The sequence below is a fragment of the Neopsephotus bourkii genome, unplaced genomic scaffold, assembly GCF_033783945.1.
Source record: "Neopsephotus bourkii isolate Nb327-2 ecotype Australia unplaced genomic scaffold, CSIRO-AGI_Nbou_v1 NB_335, whole genome shotgun sequence".
Lineage (NCBI taxonomy): Eukaryota > Metazoa > Chordata > Aves > Psittaciformes > Psittacidae > Neopsephotus > Neopsephotus bourkii.
The window spans coordinates 188,236-203,527 of NW_026900841.1; the positions used below are offsets into that span (position 1 = coordinate 188,236).

Below are 15,292 nucleotides of genomic sequence, written 5' to 3' on the forward strand. Positions count from 1 at the left end.
TGGCAAGGCTTATCTTGCTTATCACTTCCCGTTTGTCCACCAGGCTTGCTACTCTGTCTGTCAGAGGAAACTAGATTTGTTTGATCAGTACTGACTGTTACTTAATAGTGGTGTTATTTTCTAGATGCTTGCAAATTGATTCCCTAACACCTTATTTTGGAATCTTTGGCAGGAATTGAAGTTAAATGCTAAGTTGTTGCCTAAAGATTTTAAGGTTTGTGTTTGTTTGTTCCTGTTTTGAAGTCTAGGTACTGGTTGTTTTTCCTTCTCTAGTCTTGAGATTTTTTTCTTAATTTCCTTAAATTTTTCAAGGTAGTAACTAGAAGTTCAGAGAGATTCCCAGCTACTTCTCTCAGTCCTCTGAAGTCAAAACAGTTTTGAGTATGTCTCATTTGTCTAAATAATCAGAATTTTTTTTTACTTTCCTCTGCATGATTCCTGCCTTAAGACTTATTCAGCTAAAGATCTCATTTGAAATTAATCTTTTCTTTTGCCCTGTTAGGAAAGCTGTTTTACTTTTTAGCATTTTATTTGTTTATACTCTTGTTTAATAGTGAACCAGTCCATTCCCTTAATGTTTTGTAAAGCCATTCTTCAGTCATTTTTGTTTGCTTTTCGGCTTATTCTGTGCTGGAGGTGTAAGTTGGGGTCAGGGATACCTTCAGGCACTGTGCTATAGAAATGCATTCTTAGGTTGCACTCTCATGGAACTGCACACTGAAGTTGTCCTTTTCATCCATCTGACTAGTTTGCGGAAGACATGACAGCTGTTCAGTCTTTTAAATTAGCTTCAGCGATGAATCCCTCACCTCCCCGAGTGATCTTTTCTGCTGGCTTAGCACTTAGACCTGGCTCCCTGAGGACTCAGACATGCACCAGTATTGATGCAAAAGGCAGGGAAAAGGGGTAGGACCACACTTAACTCAGATAAGAAGCTTAATCTGCTGTGAAGGTGCTCCAGTAATCCGTATCTGCTCAAAATAATTCTAATTTGCTAACAAAGAGGAAAGGACATACTAAATGAAGTGGCAAAGAAGGGAATAACACAGTAATTGGGATGCTTGAGTACATAATGAACAACTTGCAGTTGTGTATCACAGATTTGTTGTCCCTAATTGATTCCTCATGCCCTCCCATGTCCATCTCAACTCAACATTGGTCTTACTTTTAGTCCCTTTCAGATGCTCTGATTTCACTCCAGATGGTTTATCCTCGAAGAAATCTCTCAGCTGACCAGTGGAGAAATGCACAACTACTGAGCCTCATCAGTGCCCCCAGTACTATGCTTAATCCTGCACAGTCTGACACAGTATGGCCTTTTAATTTGTGCTGTATGATAAAGTTAGGCAAAGTTTTCCATGAAATAATGTGGGGGTGTTTTAATTTTCTGTTTCATTACCTTTATCTGTAAACCACAAAAAGCCAAAACGCAGATCCATTGTTCTCTTCTGTTATGAGAATAACATCCGTTATTCTCTTCTGAATAACATTCATTATTCTCTTCTGTTATGATAATAACATAAGATTAATCTTATGCAGATATTGATGTACTGTGTAATGGTATTTATAGAGCTCCATATGGATAAAATGATAGATGTGTTAGAAACACTGCAGTAGTAAAGCACAGTTTATAGTGACATGGTTTAGTGGTGGACTTGTCAGTCCTGGGGGAATGGCAGGACTTGCTGATCTTAAAGGTCTTTTCCAGCCTAGTTGATCCTATGATTCTATGTGGGTTTTAATCAGAGAAGTAAATAGGCTGTTTTGGAGAATACAGAAGAAAGGTTTTTCTTGCATTAATTAAAGCTTCTGTTGCTTTAGCTCATGCCTTAGTTTCCAGTATTTGATGATCAGATGATGAAGGGAAACAATGTTAACTTCTGCAGTCCTGAAGGAAGGGATCCTGTGTGGGGTCTCAGATGTCTGTAGACCAACAGATGAAAATCGAACTAATTCTTTTAAATTTTGACTGTTTGCATTTGCTGCTTCAGCTGCGATATGAATCATCTTAAGGTCCTTTCCAGCCCTAATCATTCTATATTTGTACGATCTTTGTGAAAGAATTCAAGCATTAATGCATGTCAGGTTGTGATTAGTATACTTCACAAGCCTTTTGCTCTTAAATACAGTGTTTGTCGAACCTAAATATTTGTCAAGGTCAGTTCACTGTCTACTTCAAGGTATGGAAGCTCATTTAATGTTCAAACCCTCAGTTCTAAAGAGATGAAACAGAGCCTTGTTAGTAATCAGCAGCAGTCTTTCATGATTACTTAGCATTTAAGGATTTATTTGTCCCTTTTTTCTAAAAAGTACTTCTCGTGAAATATATTTTACATAATTGGTTTGCTACAAATTACTGCTTTTCCAACAGATGCCATGTGAATACCTCTCTCTGGATGCAATGGAAAAATGGATCATTTGTGAGTAACCTTCTGAAACAGCTCATGGTTGTTTTTTAAAAAATCAGTTAACATTGAAAAGATAACTTTTCTGTACTGTACAAAAGCTGTTTTACTCATATTCTAGAGAGCTTGATCAAATCTCATTTATACGTACTATACTTTTACCTGCAGTAAAGTTTAGAATTCAGCAAGTGCTGCTGAAACCAAGTTTGTCATTGGTTTAGTCCAGACTTTCACTAGAAGTACGTGCTTTAGTAAATGATGAAAATAGCCAAATAGAATTAGCATGAAGTAATTAATGTTACAAAAACATTACAAAAATACCTCCACTAGAACAGTGTGGGGTATTTTTTTAATATATAAAACAATGTTATCCATTAAACTGATTATTAATTAGTTGTTTGAACTATTCAAGAGAAAACACACAACAATCTCTGTTCTCTTACTGTCTTTGTGCATCTGGTTTGTGACATACATCAATGTGACTTCTGAAGTTGGATTTATTTTGTGCCATGGAATCCTAAATAGTGATGCTACAGCTTTGAACCTTTGGAAACTTGCACTTCAAAGCAGCTCTTGTTTGGCTCTGTTTAGAGATGAAGTATTCCATATTCACAAAGCTGCAGAAGACTTGTTTGTAAACATACGAGGGTATGTTCTTTTCTTTTTCACCTGTCAGAACTTCCGTTAAAAATCAAAAATTCCTTGAAGAACTGTTTCGAAAATGTTGCTTTGACTTCATGTAAAGTCTGCTTAAGGATAGTTAGCACACAAATTTTTTTTGCTTAATATCCTGATTGTTTCTTCAATGTATAACTTTAAGGAGCCTGATTTCATACCAGTCATGTCTTTAAAAAAAAACAAACAAAAAACTCAGTTATGAGGCAGTCTGAAGAGTCAGTCTGAAATGGCAAAAGTTAAATCAATGCTCTTGTCCACAAATCTTAATCTAGTGAAGAGAAATGAATGTACTGTTTGCTTGAAAAATTGTGTGTTGCTGTAATATATGAAAACTCAGAAAAAAAAGCTGAGACTTCTACTAGTGTGCTCTGTTCAGGGAAATAAGCCTCCTGTGAGCTTTTTGCTGTATCTTGCTTGCTGTGGCATTGCAGTTCATCCCAATTGGCCCTTGCTAACTTGTGCTACTGGTACTTACTATGGTACTGGATTGTTTTTCACTTGTAGCTACAACAAGCGTATTAATGACATCAGGGAATGCAAAGAAGCTGCTGTTTCACATGCGTAAGTGTCTGTATACAAAGTTTTCTGTTGTGTTTTAATGTTGATTTTCTTAAAGCTATAAAGAATGATTTCTTGAGTCCTTAGTTGTACATTTTCAAATGATATAATGTACTGATGCTTTAAATCTGGATTTGCTTAATGATGTTATCGACTTAATTTACAAAGTTTTAGATTATTTTTCAAATTATCAGATGGATACATTTAGTTTTCTCTCCAGTTTCTTTTTGTCTAACTACTTAATGCAGTTAAAACAGAAATGCGTTAGTGGAGTCAAATGCACATCACAGAGCAGGGGCAGAGAACTTGGATTTTAAAGTTAACCAGACTTCAGGAATATACAATGTTGGGGATGGGGGTGCCAATTTTAATTGAGCTACATCCTTTGAAATAGTGAACTTCAGAAGCTGGTATGATATGAGTTGCCTGTGCTTGGGTTTACATGTTTGGAAAAAATCAAATGTTCTGTTGTTAGCACATTGGATGATGTCTTGGTTTGCTCTTTTGATGCAGCGGTTCAATGCATAGAGAGAGACGCAAGTTTTTACGTTCTGCACTCAAAGAACTGGCTACTGTCCTGTCTGATCAGCCAGGCTTGTTGGGTCCCAAGGTAATTGCGGTTTTTGTTTTGTGTTTATGCAATCCTATAGTCTGTGTGTCAATGATAATATGCCATTTAGTGTGTATGGGGGCAGGGGAAGACATGCACTTTACTCTGAGAAACCTACCTAGGTTTTAAGATATTTCGGTTTAGAGTCTGGGTGACTCTTAATGTACACAAGCTGTCCAACTGTTGCATGTATCTATAAACTTCGGAACAATTTCTGTTTTTCAGGCACTTTTTGTATTTATGGCATTATCCTTTGCTCGTGATGAAATTATTTGGCTTCTTCGTCATGCAGATAATATGCCAAAGAAGAGCGCAGATGATTTCATAGATAAGTATGTTAATTTTTAGTGTGAGACCTTAATTTTTTGATAATTTCACAGAAAAAATGCATTTGAAGAGAAGGGAATCTCAGAGAAGGTTGCCTGTATGGAAGAGTTGGGACTGTTAAAAAAATCCTAACCTGGAAATACTAATCTTCCCATCAAACCAGAAAACTTAAAAGTATTCCATTAGAAAATGGAGCACATCAGTGAAAATTCATTCTCTGCAGAAAATTTAATTACTAAATAAAAATATTGTATAAAAGTTGAATGTGGTTTTCCCCTGAATAAGCAAAAATAAAGCTTTATCATGTGTTTTCAGTGATATTTGCTTTGAACAAGTCAATGGTGGAGGGAAGGAAACTGTCAAAAAGCTTGATTTGTTGATTTGTAAAATGTCTCTTGTAGTAAAACTGTCTTTTAAATCAGGTAAGATTTATGTAATACAGCATTAGTGTCATCATAAACAAGCTAAAAATGAAAAATGGGATGGTGAGATCTTACAAATGTGGATAGGCAGAAGGCCTGTTTGGTTGTCTTTGAGTTCTCAAGGTTATTGAACACAAGATCAGCCTGAATGTCTGTATTGATGGCAGGAATTTAAACAAGTGACAATCACAGGGCTATTTGTGATTGTAATAACTTTGGGGTTTCTTCACTGGATGGAGGTCCCAAACCTGCTCTGAAACAACCTGTGCAAGTATTTAACCATCCTCATGGTTTAAAAAAAAAAAAAAAAAAGAAAAAAAGAAAATTGAGTGTTATAAAAGCACTTCTTATTCAAAATATTAAATGAATAGTTATACAAACCTTTGAGGATTATCGTGATAGTATCCTGCTAACTTAACTCCTATTGAGTGGATTTTACCTTGCAGAGAAAATTGTCTATGAAAGCTTATTTTACAATGTTAAAAGGTATTTTCATACAGCAGTTACGTATTATAATAGTTTTAAAAGCAAGGTATAAAAGGAAATCCTCTTGAGAAGTATTCCAATGATACAAATAGGTTTTCATATTTTGGGTGTTTAGTATTTGTAAGCTTTTCCTCATTTTCTTGCCTAGACACATAGCTGAGCTTATATTCTACATGGAGGAGCTCAGAGCACATGTGCGAAAATATGGACCAGTGATGCAGAGATACTATGTGCAGTATCTCTCTGGCTTTGATGCAGTGGTCTTGAATGAGCTTGTTCAGGTATGACAAGACTGTGGGTTTGGGTTCTCAAATGCAAACTTTAAAGGTTTTTCTTTGTCCAGAATGACTTTATGAAACACATTCTGGTTTGTAGAATTTGATGAACACTATGGAATATGGCAAATTAACTTCCTGTTTAATTCTGGAAATGAGAGTTGTACCTTTGATTGCTGTAAGTATAACACAAGAGGGACACAGACCTGCTTGAGCAACTCCAGAGGGCTGAGGCACCTCTGCTCTGGAGACAAGCAGAGAGAGCTGGGCTTGTTCAGCCTGGAGAAGAGAAGGGTCTGGGAAGACCTTAGGGCAGCTCCCAGTGCCTAAAGGGGCTCCAAGAAACCTGGAGAGGGGCTTTGGACAAGGTCATGTAGGGACAGGACAAGGGGGAATGGCTTTAACCTGACAGAACAGGGGAGACTGAGATGAGATTTCAGGCAGAAATTGTTCCCTGTGAGGGTGCTGAGGCACTGGCACAGCGTGTCCAGAGAAGCTGTGGCTGCCCCATCCCTGGCAGTGTTCAAGACCAGTTTGAATGGGGCCTGTCTAGAGGAAGGTGTCTCTGCCCTTTGGCAGGGTGTTGGAACTGGATGATCTTTAGGGTCCCTTCCAACCCAAACTATTGTATGTATGTATGTTTAGAGACAATGAAACGGGTACAGTCACTAAAGGAACATTAAAACTTTTCTTGCTTAGCCTGATGAACTAAGCCTGATGGGCTTTCTCAACTGTTTTAGTTTTAATATGTAGCGACCACCAGATGGAGCCCAAATTTCCTGCCTAGCTGAGCTACTCAAAACTTGCCAAGTGTGTACTGTAAGCTTTGTATGGCTCAAAAATCAATTTCACGCTTCAGGCATTCCATCAGTTACTAGAAGGTGGAACTAAATTACTTTACTGTTCAGTTAAACAATCTATTTAAACAGCTTAAATACCAGTTTTTATCACTGTATAAATTACTAAATGTGGCTGAATTCTTGAGTTTACTTTCAATACCAAAAATAAGTGGTTTTGTATTTTATTCTTCTAACTCTTAATACTTACATATTAATAGATGTTTGAGTGACAGAGTTAAATATTTTTTACACTTGCCATTCATTTCTGGGGAAATTACTTTCTGGATTTAGTCAATGACTTCTAAAAGCTTACAAGTGACACAAGTGTTCTGTGTTTAGACAGGGTAATCCTTAGGATCACACTGAAATGAGGGGAAAAGGTGGCTTGAATTTTAGTTGTAATGAATTCATGTATCAAACACAAGACTAGACAGATGATTGAGTGACAACTTGAATTTTTTTTTTTCAGCCTTTACATTAAAGTATTGGTCATAGCTGGAATTATGAGAAATTTCTGTATTATTTAATAGAAATATGATATTACTAGTTGCTGAAATTGTTTTTTGTGAACTGTTGCATTTTGTAAAAGTGGCAAACTTTGACAAAATCTTTCAGGTGGTATCAGTCACTGAAGTCAGGGTTAGTAATAAAGCTGCTGAGAGGGGGCCTTTTGGAAAGCAAAGCAATGCTGATGTGGGCTCCTCTATATCCTGCCACAGCCAGTTTTCTTTGCAGACAGATCAGGTGCCTGTAGAGATCAGAAAAATGTTTACTGTCTGCTGTGTAACAGGAAAATATTTAGTGTCTAGTTTGTAAGTGACAGCAGTGTAAAAGTGCATGAGCATGTTTGCTGACAGATGTTTCAGTTTTGAGCAGACACTGGTTTGGAAGCAAGTTTTCCTGTCATCAAGCAATGAGTTGAAAAGTGAAAGCTGTTAAATAGCACAATTTGAAATATTCTGTGCATTAATTTGTGTAAATTTTTGTACATTTCAGAGCATAGCTGATAAACAGGGCATGGGTATTGACATCGTTTTGTAAACCAAGTTTGAAATAATAATAGCAACACCATTTATTTTAGAATCTTTCAGTGTGCCCAGAGGATGAATCAATTATCATGTCCTCTTTTGTGAACACAATGACTTCACTAAGCGTGAAACAAGGTAAGTTTAGCTTTGGAAGATGGTAACAGAATAGCAGATTCCTCTGGGAAGCTTCGTCTCTTTTTGTCTCATGCCACCAGTAGAAGGAGATAACTTGTATAAACTGAATTTGTTCCCATGTTTCTTGTTCATGACAGTATCTGCTGCTTGTTGTGTTCCTTTCCCAGGGCAGTTCTATATAGGCAGAGCTTTTGAAGAATGCTATTGGGAAACAATCCTACCTTTTAATTTAGAAAGCATGTCACACACATCTTCATCTAAATGTTTTGACTCCTATTAGCATGGCTGTGCTGGACTGAAATTTGTAGGTAAATGCATGAGGTTCAGCACCCAAGTAATTATTGAGTACTTTGGGGTTTCTTAGAAGGTCTGATACAGTGTGTCTGAGTTTGTAGTTTGTTTTTATAAAGGTTGTATGTTCTGTATTTTTTTCCCGTGATGCAGTTGAAGATGGAGAGGTGTTTGACTTCAGAGGAATGAGACTAGATTGGTTTAGATTGCAGGTAAGACTTTGTAAATATGTGTGACACTTTCCTAACTTAAAACTAAAATGTTTAATAAATTACTGCTCTTCTAGATTACTCTCACTGCAAGTGGGTGGCAGGCTAAGAACCTATTTATTTAAAATCAGGCAATTACTTAAGCAGATAATTTGCTACATTTTGTAACTGTCTGCACTGCATGCTTTTTATAAGTAATTCTTTGAGGTGCTTGTAACAGTTCAGAAATACTATGTTGAGGATGAGCAGCTGATGACTGCGCACTGTACAGGCTGTGTCCAGCCAGGGGAAGGTAGAGGCTGTTCAGTGAGATCACTCCTGTGCATTGCAGTAACCGTATCCCCACTTTATAAAGAGGGGATATGTGCATGTGTACTGTTTAGACTGTAAAGCAATTGTATCAAGATTTGGTAGACATGTTATTTTTATATATTCAAAATATACGTTCTCTTGCCTCTCAAAACCTGGTGGTTAAAGTGAGGGCTCACAAGTGCATGTTTGTGCTTTGTCAATAAATTTGTTCCACAGTTATCTGTGAGTTGGTGTCATATTCGGGTGACGTTCAGAGACTCAACTGAAAGGCAGTTTGTGCTTCTTAAGCTGTAGTGGAAAGGTAAAATAGTCTATTCATAGTCTTTAAGTACACAGGTGTCCTATGCATAGCATAGTCAGTATTTAACATTTGTATTGGGCAATAACAAGGAATTTGCAAAAAAGGCAGCTGTAGATGCAATCTTAACATTTTTCTTGTCTTTCTAGGCCTACACGAGTGTTTCTAAAGCTTCACTTGGTCTTGCAGACCATAGAGAACTAGGAAAGATGATGAACACAATCATCTTCCACACAAAAATGGTGGATTCTTTGGTGGAGATGTTGGTCGAAACCTCAGATCTTTCTATATTTTGGTATGTTACTAATCTGACTGTAGAAGCTTTTTATTATTTATTGTTTGGTTTGTCCTTGCAAGTGTCATTTTTAAATAGCAGACTTGGGTAGGAAGATAGCCAGTGGGAGAATCAATGAGACTTTCTAGTTTCCATTAGAATTAATTTTATCAAATGAATTTTATCAAACTAAGTTATTTCTGAAGAACTGTCACAGAGATTCTCCAAGCAGTCACATAATTTGTCTGGGGTCATTTGCAGATTGCTCTTTAATATATTTTTGCAAAATGTGCAGGCTTTTTGCAGTGCTTGTGTGGCAACCATCTGAGTAAAAATATGATGGTAATAGAGAAATGAAAGTAAAATAAGTAAGAAGCAAAAGCAGATAACAAACCACTTCAAAAGCATGATGTAGCTTTTGGTATAACCAGAAATTTGATACAAATAGTATGTTTGCATGTGAAGCAGACTTTGTTTGCAGAAGTATGTATATATTCCATTTAAATGTCTATTTCTGATCAGTTTTTATAGTCGTGCTTTTGAGAAGATGTTTCAGCAGTGTTTGGAGCTTCCATCTCAGTCAAGATACTCAATTGCATTCCCACTGCTTTGTACTCATTTTATGAGCTGTACCCATGAGCTGTGCCCAGAAGAGGTAATTTTTAAATATATTGTCTTAGTTATTTTCATCTCTTTTGAAAGTAGAGAGGACCAGAGCTGAACACTGCAAGAAGGTATTTGTTTCAGTATTATAAGATTCAAGGGAGGAGAGTGGTAAAAAGGGAGGTAAAATAAGTCAGTACTTTCTTATGTGGTTCTCCGTCCACTGATCTCAAAATCCTTTTCTGAAATGAGTAAGCATTATTATCTTTGCTCTAAAGAGAAATTAAGCTAAGGTCCAAAGGTTAGATGACTTTTGTGGGTCATTCAGGCTTAGATGCTAGTAAATCCCATATGCCTATTGAAAGTTATAAGCAGCACTTTTGCTTTGAAGTGGTTTATAAACTCCTAGATAGAAAAAGGAGATAGGAAGTTGGGAGTCCTGTATGGCTTGTTCTAGTGTTTCTTTAGTAAGATTAAAAAAATAATAACAAAAAAGAATAATGCCAAGTGATATATGGTGTAATGCAAGTACTTGTTTTGGTAAGACCTGGGTAATGCAAACCCTCCTTGGTTAGAACTACAAAGGGAAAAATGCAGAGTGTTGCTGAAAGAAATGGACCATTTGTTAAAGGAAGTAGTTTAATTCTGAGAAAATTCTATTTGTGTTGTAATGAAATTTATCCTTTAGTACATTTCCTATATGTCCATTGACTTTGGAATTACTCTGGGAGTTAACTTCGCCACTTTTGTGTAGTGCTCATGAAAGTGTGGTTTCATTCTTAGCAGTGCTCATATCAATTAGATGAATAAAATCTATTGTAATATGCATGATGTGGCTTTTTATACTAAAACATTAAATCCTCTTCTGTTAAACTCCATCTCGGTGTATGACTAGATCATTATTTTCTCCATTTACTTTGCTTTAAACAGCTGCAAACTCTATTTATACTAGAGAACCTCTAAAAAGTTTCCAGGAAAGCTTCCCTTCAGGACAAGAAATGTCTTTCAGAACAATTCTAATAACAGTAAGGAATTAGTAGCCAGAATCCCCTGTACACTAGTTACTGTGAATTCAGCTGCAGCAAGCACATTCTGCCACAGCTAGCAGAACTTTGAATTCAATATCTGAATTGTATAACTTGGTAATTATTATCATTCTTGAAAAATAATCTTTGCTGTAGTGTGTACAGTGTGTGGTGGTGTGGCTGTTAGAAAGCAAACATGGGTGGGGAAAGAAGGATTTTAGGGAGACACAGACTGTGCTTGTGCAGATCCATTGACAAACTGAAACCAGAAATAAATGCAGGTGGGCTTCATTATTGACTTTTTTAATTAATTAATTAATTAATTTATTTATTTTTCAGTGGTGTGAAGGACACTGCTTTTTCTGCAGCTTGATTTTCATGTTCTTTTTCTTCTAGATTTAGTACTGGTACAAAGTAATGAAGAGGAGATTAAACAGAAACCTTGGGGATGGAATATGTTTAACTAGATTTGGTCCAAAATTAAACAGGAAAACCTACTTTTTAGAATTCACTTGCCTCCTTTTCCAGAAAGTATTTTGCAAAATACAGTAATTAGAATATTTTCAGTGATAATATGCCATGTCCATGACTTCGAAAATGCTATGGTTACTTCAAAAGAAAAAATAAATTAAAAATCCTGGAGCTGAGATTATTGAGGGCTAATAAGCTTATGATTTCTCATACCATTGTTATATGATTTAGTGAACTGTTATTTTTAGTCCAGGACTAATGGGAAACTGACCATCAGACTTCCTTTTGTTTCCTTCTTTAACAGCGACATCATATTGGAGATCGTAGTCTTTCCTTGTGCAACATGTTCTTGGATGAAATGGCTAAGCAAGCTCGAAATCTTATCACAGACATTTGTACAGAACAGTGTACACTGAGTGATCAGGTGAGTGGTTGTGTTTCCTTTTAAGATTTTTCCCTGTTCAACTTTCTGAAGTTCTACTTCCTGCTTGCCTTCCCTCCCCTCCCCGCCCCCATTCTGGGGAAGTTTTCATGTATATAAAATAGGTGATTTGAGGAATACTTCAGTATTAGAATTGTGTAGTTGCTAGTCCAAGAAAGAATGTGCTACCTGTGTGATGATATCTCCACCTGTACCATAAGCTTATTTTCTATCTCATGGTTGCTGAAAAGTTGGATTTTAATTTGGAGGGGCTGTTTCTTTTTGTTTGCTAGTTGCTGCCAAAGCATTGTGCCAAAACCATCAGTCAAGCAGTGAACAAAAAGTCAAAAAAGCAGACTGGAAAGAAAGGAGAACCCGAAAGGGAGAAACCAGGAGTAGAAAGCATGAGGAAAAATAGATTGGTTGTGACAAAGTAAGCTGCCTCTTCAGTTCCTTTCACCTTGAATACCAAGTCAAAATATGTGTGTTCTGCATATTGAATGCTTCTTGCTTAATGTATTTGCGTGAGTTTAGTTGGAAATACAGCAGCTTTGTAGTTTGTATGTGATGCTTCTGTTACTTGTATAGAGACTGCATTCTGTTATGAATAGCTATAGGAATGTGTATTTCTTGAATTTATCCCTTGGCTGTTTCCTTTCCTGAGCAGAAAGGATCCCAGTGCTGTAGCTAGGTTTCCTGTGTAGTCATACTAATGTTTGTGAGAGTCCAAGGAGTGGATGGTGTCTTGGTTTCTGCCTTGCTTTAACTAGGTTAACCAGGTAAAGCACAGTTTGGGCTGGAAGTGCTGCCAAAAGGCTGTTCGCTGCCTTCAGCTGCTGGGATGCATTTGGGCTCCAGTGCCTGTGCCAGCTGGAGGTTTCCTTGTTAGTGGCTAGAGAAGAATTGAAAACACCAGCAAACTGATAACAGAACCAGAAAAAAAAAAACACCTGAAAGAGATAAGAGGAAAGATTAATTACTACAGTTTGGGGTGTAAGAGATGATAGGGGAGGAAAAGGTAGAAGATAATTGTTAGGAGAGATCAGAGGACCAGATGGGAGAGTGATAAAAGTATGAAGAGGAAGGAATCTAAGAAAAGGAAACAATAAATATTTAGTGCTGTGGCTGGCAGTGCCTAAGCACACACACACTGCTGAAAAGGAAGTGGTTTTGCTGCAGTTGCAACAGCCAAACATCAGTGAACTGTGAAGATTGGAGAAGGTGAGGGAAAAGAATTTACTGTAGCTTAAGATTCCTTCCCTGATATTTTTACGTTCTTAGTAGCTAGTAGCAATAATTACTGTATTGCTTAGCTCAGTTAGGAAAAAACACCTTTGCAGACTGTTGTTTTTTGAGGGGAAAAATATGTATATATATCTGGCATTACTGTATGTGATGCAGATCAGTATGCGGCTGTAGGATGCATTCTTACCCAAAATGCTGTTTTTTAATTAAGCTAGAAAAGTGTCTGAAAGCAGAAAAAGATACTGAAAGGAGGAGTTACACCTGTACCTGCTCTTGGTGTCCTACATCCAGCATGTACTTTCCATGTTTCTTTAAATATTTAATTTCTTGTTGCCTGTTCCTAAAGCCTGGACAAACTGCACACTGCACTTTCTGAGCTCTGCTTCTCTATCAATTACGTACCCAACATGGTGGTTTGGGAACACACGTTTACACCAAGGGAATATTTAACATCTCACCTGGAAATCCGCTTTACCAAGTAAGAAATATTGTGAAGTTTTCCTATACAAGATAAGTCTTTACTGATTTGCTGTTGGAAGTGTTGTATACTTACTACATAAAACTAGTTTTTAAAGGTGGATTGTGAAACTTGTAAGTGAAATTCCAACTATATCACAGTATCACAGTATGTTAGAGATTGGAAGGGACTTCAAAAGATCATCTAGTCCAATCCCCCTGCTGCAGCAGGAACACCTAGATAAGGTTACACAGGAACGTGTCCAGGCGGGTTTTGAATGTCTCCAGAGAAGGAGACTCCACAACCTCCCTGGGCAGCCTGTTCCAGTGTTCTGTCACCCTCACTGAGAAGAAGTTTCTTCTCAAGTTTAAGTGGAACCTCTTGTGTTCCAGTTTGCACCCATTCCCCCTTGTCCTATCATTGTTTGCCACTGAGAAGAGCCTGGCTCCATCCTCGTGACACTCCCCCTTTATATATTTATATGCACTAATAAGGCCACCCCTCAATCTCCTCTTCTCCAAACTAAAGAGACCCAGCTCCCTCAGTCTTTCCTCATAAGGGAGATGCTCCACTCCCTTAATCATCTTAGTTGCCCTGCGCTGGACTCTCTCCAGCAGGTCCCTGTCCTTCTTGAACTGAGGGGCCCAGAACTGGACACAGTATTCCAGATGCGGTCTCACCAGGGCAGAGTAGAGGGGAAGGAGGACCTCTCTCGACCTACTAACCACCCCCCTTCTAATACACCCCAGGATGCCACTGGCCTTCTTGGCCACAAGGGCACAGTGTCGGCTCATGGTCACCCTGTTGTCCACCAGGACCCCCAGGTCCCTCTCCCCTACACTGCTCTCTAACAAGTCGTTCCCCAACCTATACTGGAACCTGGGGTTGTTCCTGCCCAGATGCAGGACTCTACACTTTCCCTTGTTATATTTCATCAAGTTACTCCCTGCCCAACTCTCCAGCCTGTCCATATGACAGTTAAGTTGTATGCGCACACATGCAATAGTTCCTATTGTAAAACAAAATAACGTTGAAATACATGTCACCTGTTTAACAGCCTGATCCTTCATTCCTAGTCCTGAGTATTTTGTAGGATTTGGTGATGCCTATTTTTAGGCATGTATAAGGAGTCTCTTCCCATTATTCTTTTGCACAATGCTGGGCTGTCTTAAGTGTTTGAGTTTACTGGCTTGCGGAAAGGATATGTAAAAATCAGAACCCAAGACCTGGCAAAGCCAAATTAGAGGGTATTTTAATTACCTTTTTTCTTAAAATAATAAAGTGTTGCCACTTAATATTCCTGTGTGTTTTTACCCTGATCTCCCCATTGCTCCTTACAGAAATAGACAAATGGCAATTTCTGGAGAGGATTTCATATTAAACCAGCCAATGATCCTAGTTGTATTTTATGCCAAGGAGTGCTAGGCATATATTTTTCAAGCAGGTATTAGGTCATTAGAGCACTTCATCTTTCGCATAAGGGTGGCATAAAATGAAGATAACTTCACAGCTTTAGAAGAAGTCAGCTGTAATCTTCAGATTTGTGAACTTAAACCAGTGGTGGTCACTTGTGCGTATTTTTTAATTTGAGGGGGAGGTTGGCTTACGAGTCAGGGCTGAAGCCACAGGCTTCAGATTTTCAGAGACTGCTGTCCTTTTCCTTGCCTCATGAACAAAATGAGATTTGTTAGCCAAACAGAATAAAGTTCCTTTATAATTATTTTCAGCTATTTAAGTGGCATTTCTTCCAGAGGTTTAGTTGACCTTCGAATAAATTGTGGTTTACTGTTAGGAGGGTTTTTTTTGTTTCCTGTTTTAACCTGCTCTTTTATGTATGATAGGACTAGAGATTATTATTATGCTACTTAATCTTGCAATAATACCAGTTTTGAATTGATTTTAAAACGAGAAACTTGTGAAAAT

General features: G+C 37.6%; 1 protein-coding gene and 1 long non-coding RNA gene across 7 annotated transcripts in view; one reads left to right on the top strand and one right to left on the bottom strand.

Moving 5' to 3' along the window:
• LOC133209409 (uncharacterized) overlaps positions 1-15,292 on the bottom strand; it is a 360,513-nt gene that overhangs the window by 45,583 nt on the left and 299,638 nt on the right. The window lies entirely within an intron of this gene.
• The window catches only part of NCKAP1 (NCK associated protein 1), a 61,100-nt gene that overhangs the window by 24,686 nt on the left and 21,122 nt on the right, over positions 1-15,292 (top strand). For all 6 annotated transcript variants that reach the window (XM_061348037.1, XM_061348038.1, XM_061348041.1 and 3 more), the window contains 14 exons: positions 1,172-1,309; positions 2,372-2,420; positions 2,897-3,053; positions 3,588-3,644; positions 4,155-4,251; positions 4,477-4,583; positions 5,635-5,767; positions 7,682-7,763; positions 8,208-8,266; positions 9,023-9,168; positions 9,670-9,802; positions 11,551-11,670; positions 11,961-12,100; positions 13,259-13,390. In XM_061348037.1, coding sequence (XP_061204021.1) covers positions 1,172-1,309; positions 2,372-2,420; positions 2,897-3,053; positions 3,588-3,644; positions 4,155-4,251; positions 4,477-4,583; positions 5,635-5,767; positions 7,682-7,763; positions 8,208-8,266; positions 9,023-9,168; positions 9,670-9,802; positions 11,551-11,670; positions 11,961-12,100; positions 13,259-13,390 — 1,550 coding nt within the window. The remainder of the gene's footprint in view (positions 1-1,171; positions 1,310-2,371; positions 2,421-2,896; positions 3,054-3,587; positions 3,645-4,154; positions 4,252-4,476; positions 4,584-5,634; positions 5,768-7,681; positions 7,764-8,207; positions 8,267-9,022; positions 9,169-9,669; positions 9,803-11,550; positions 11,671-11,960; positions 12,101-13,258; positions 13,391-15,292) is intronic.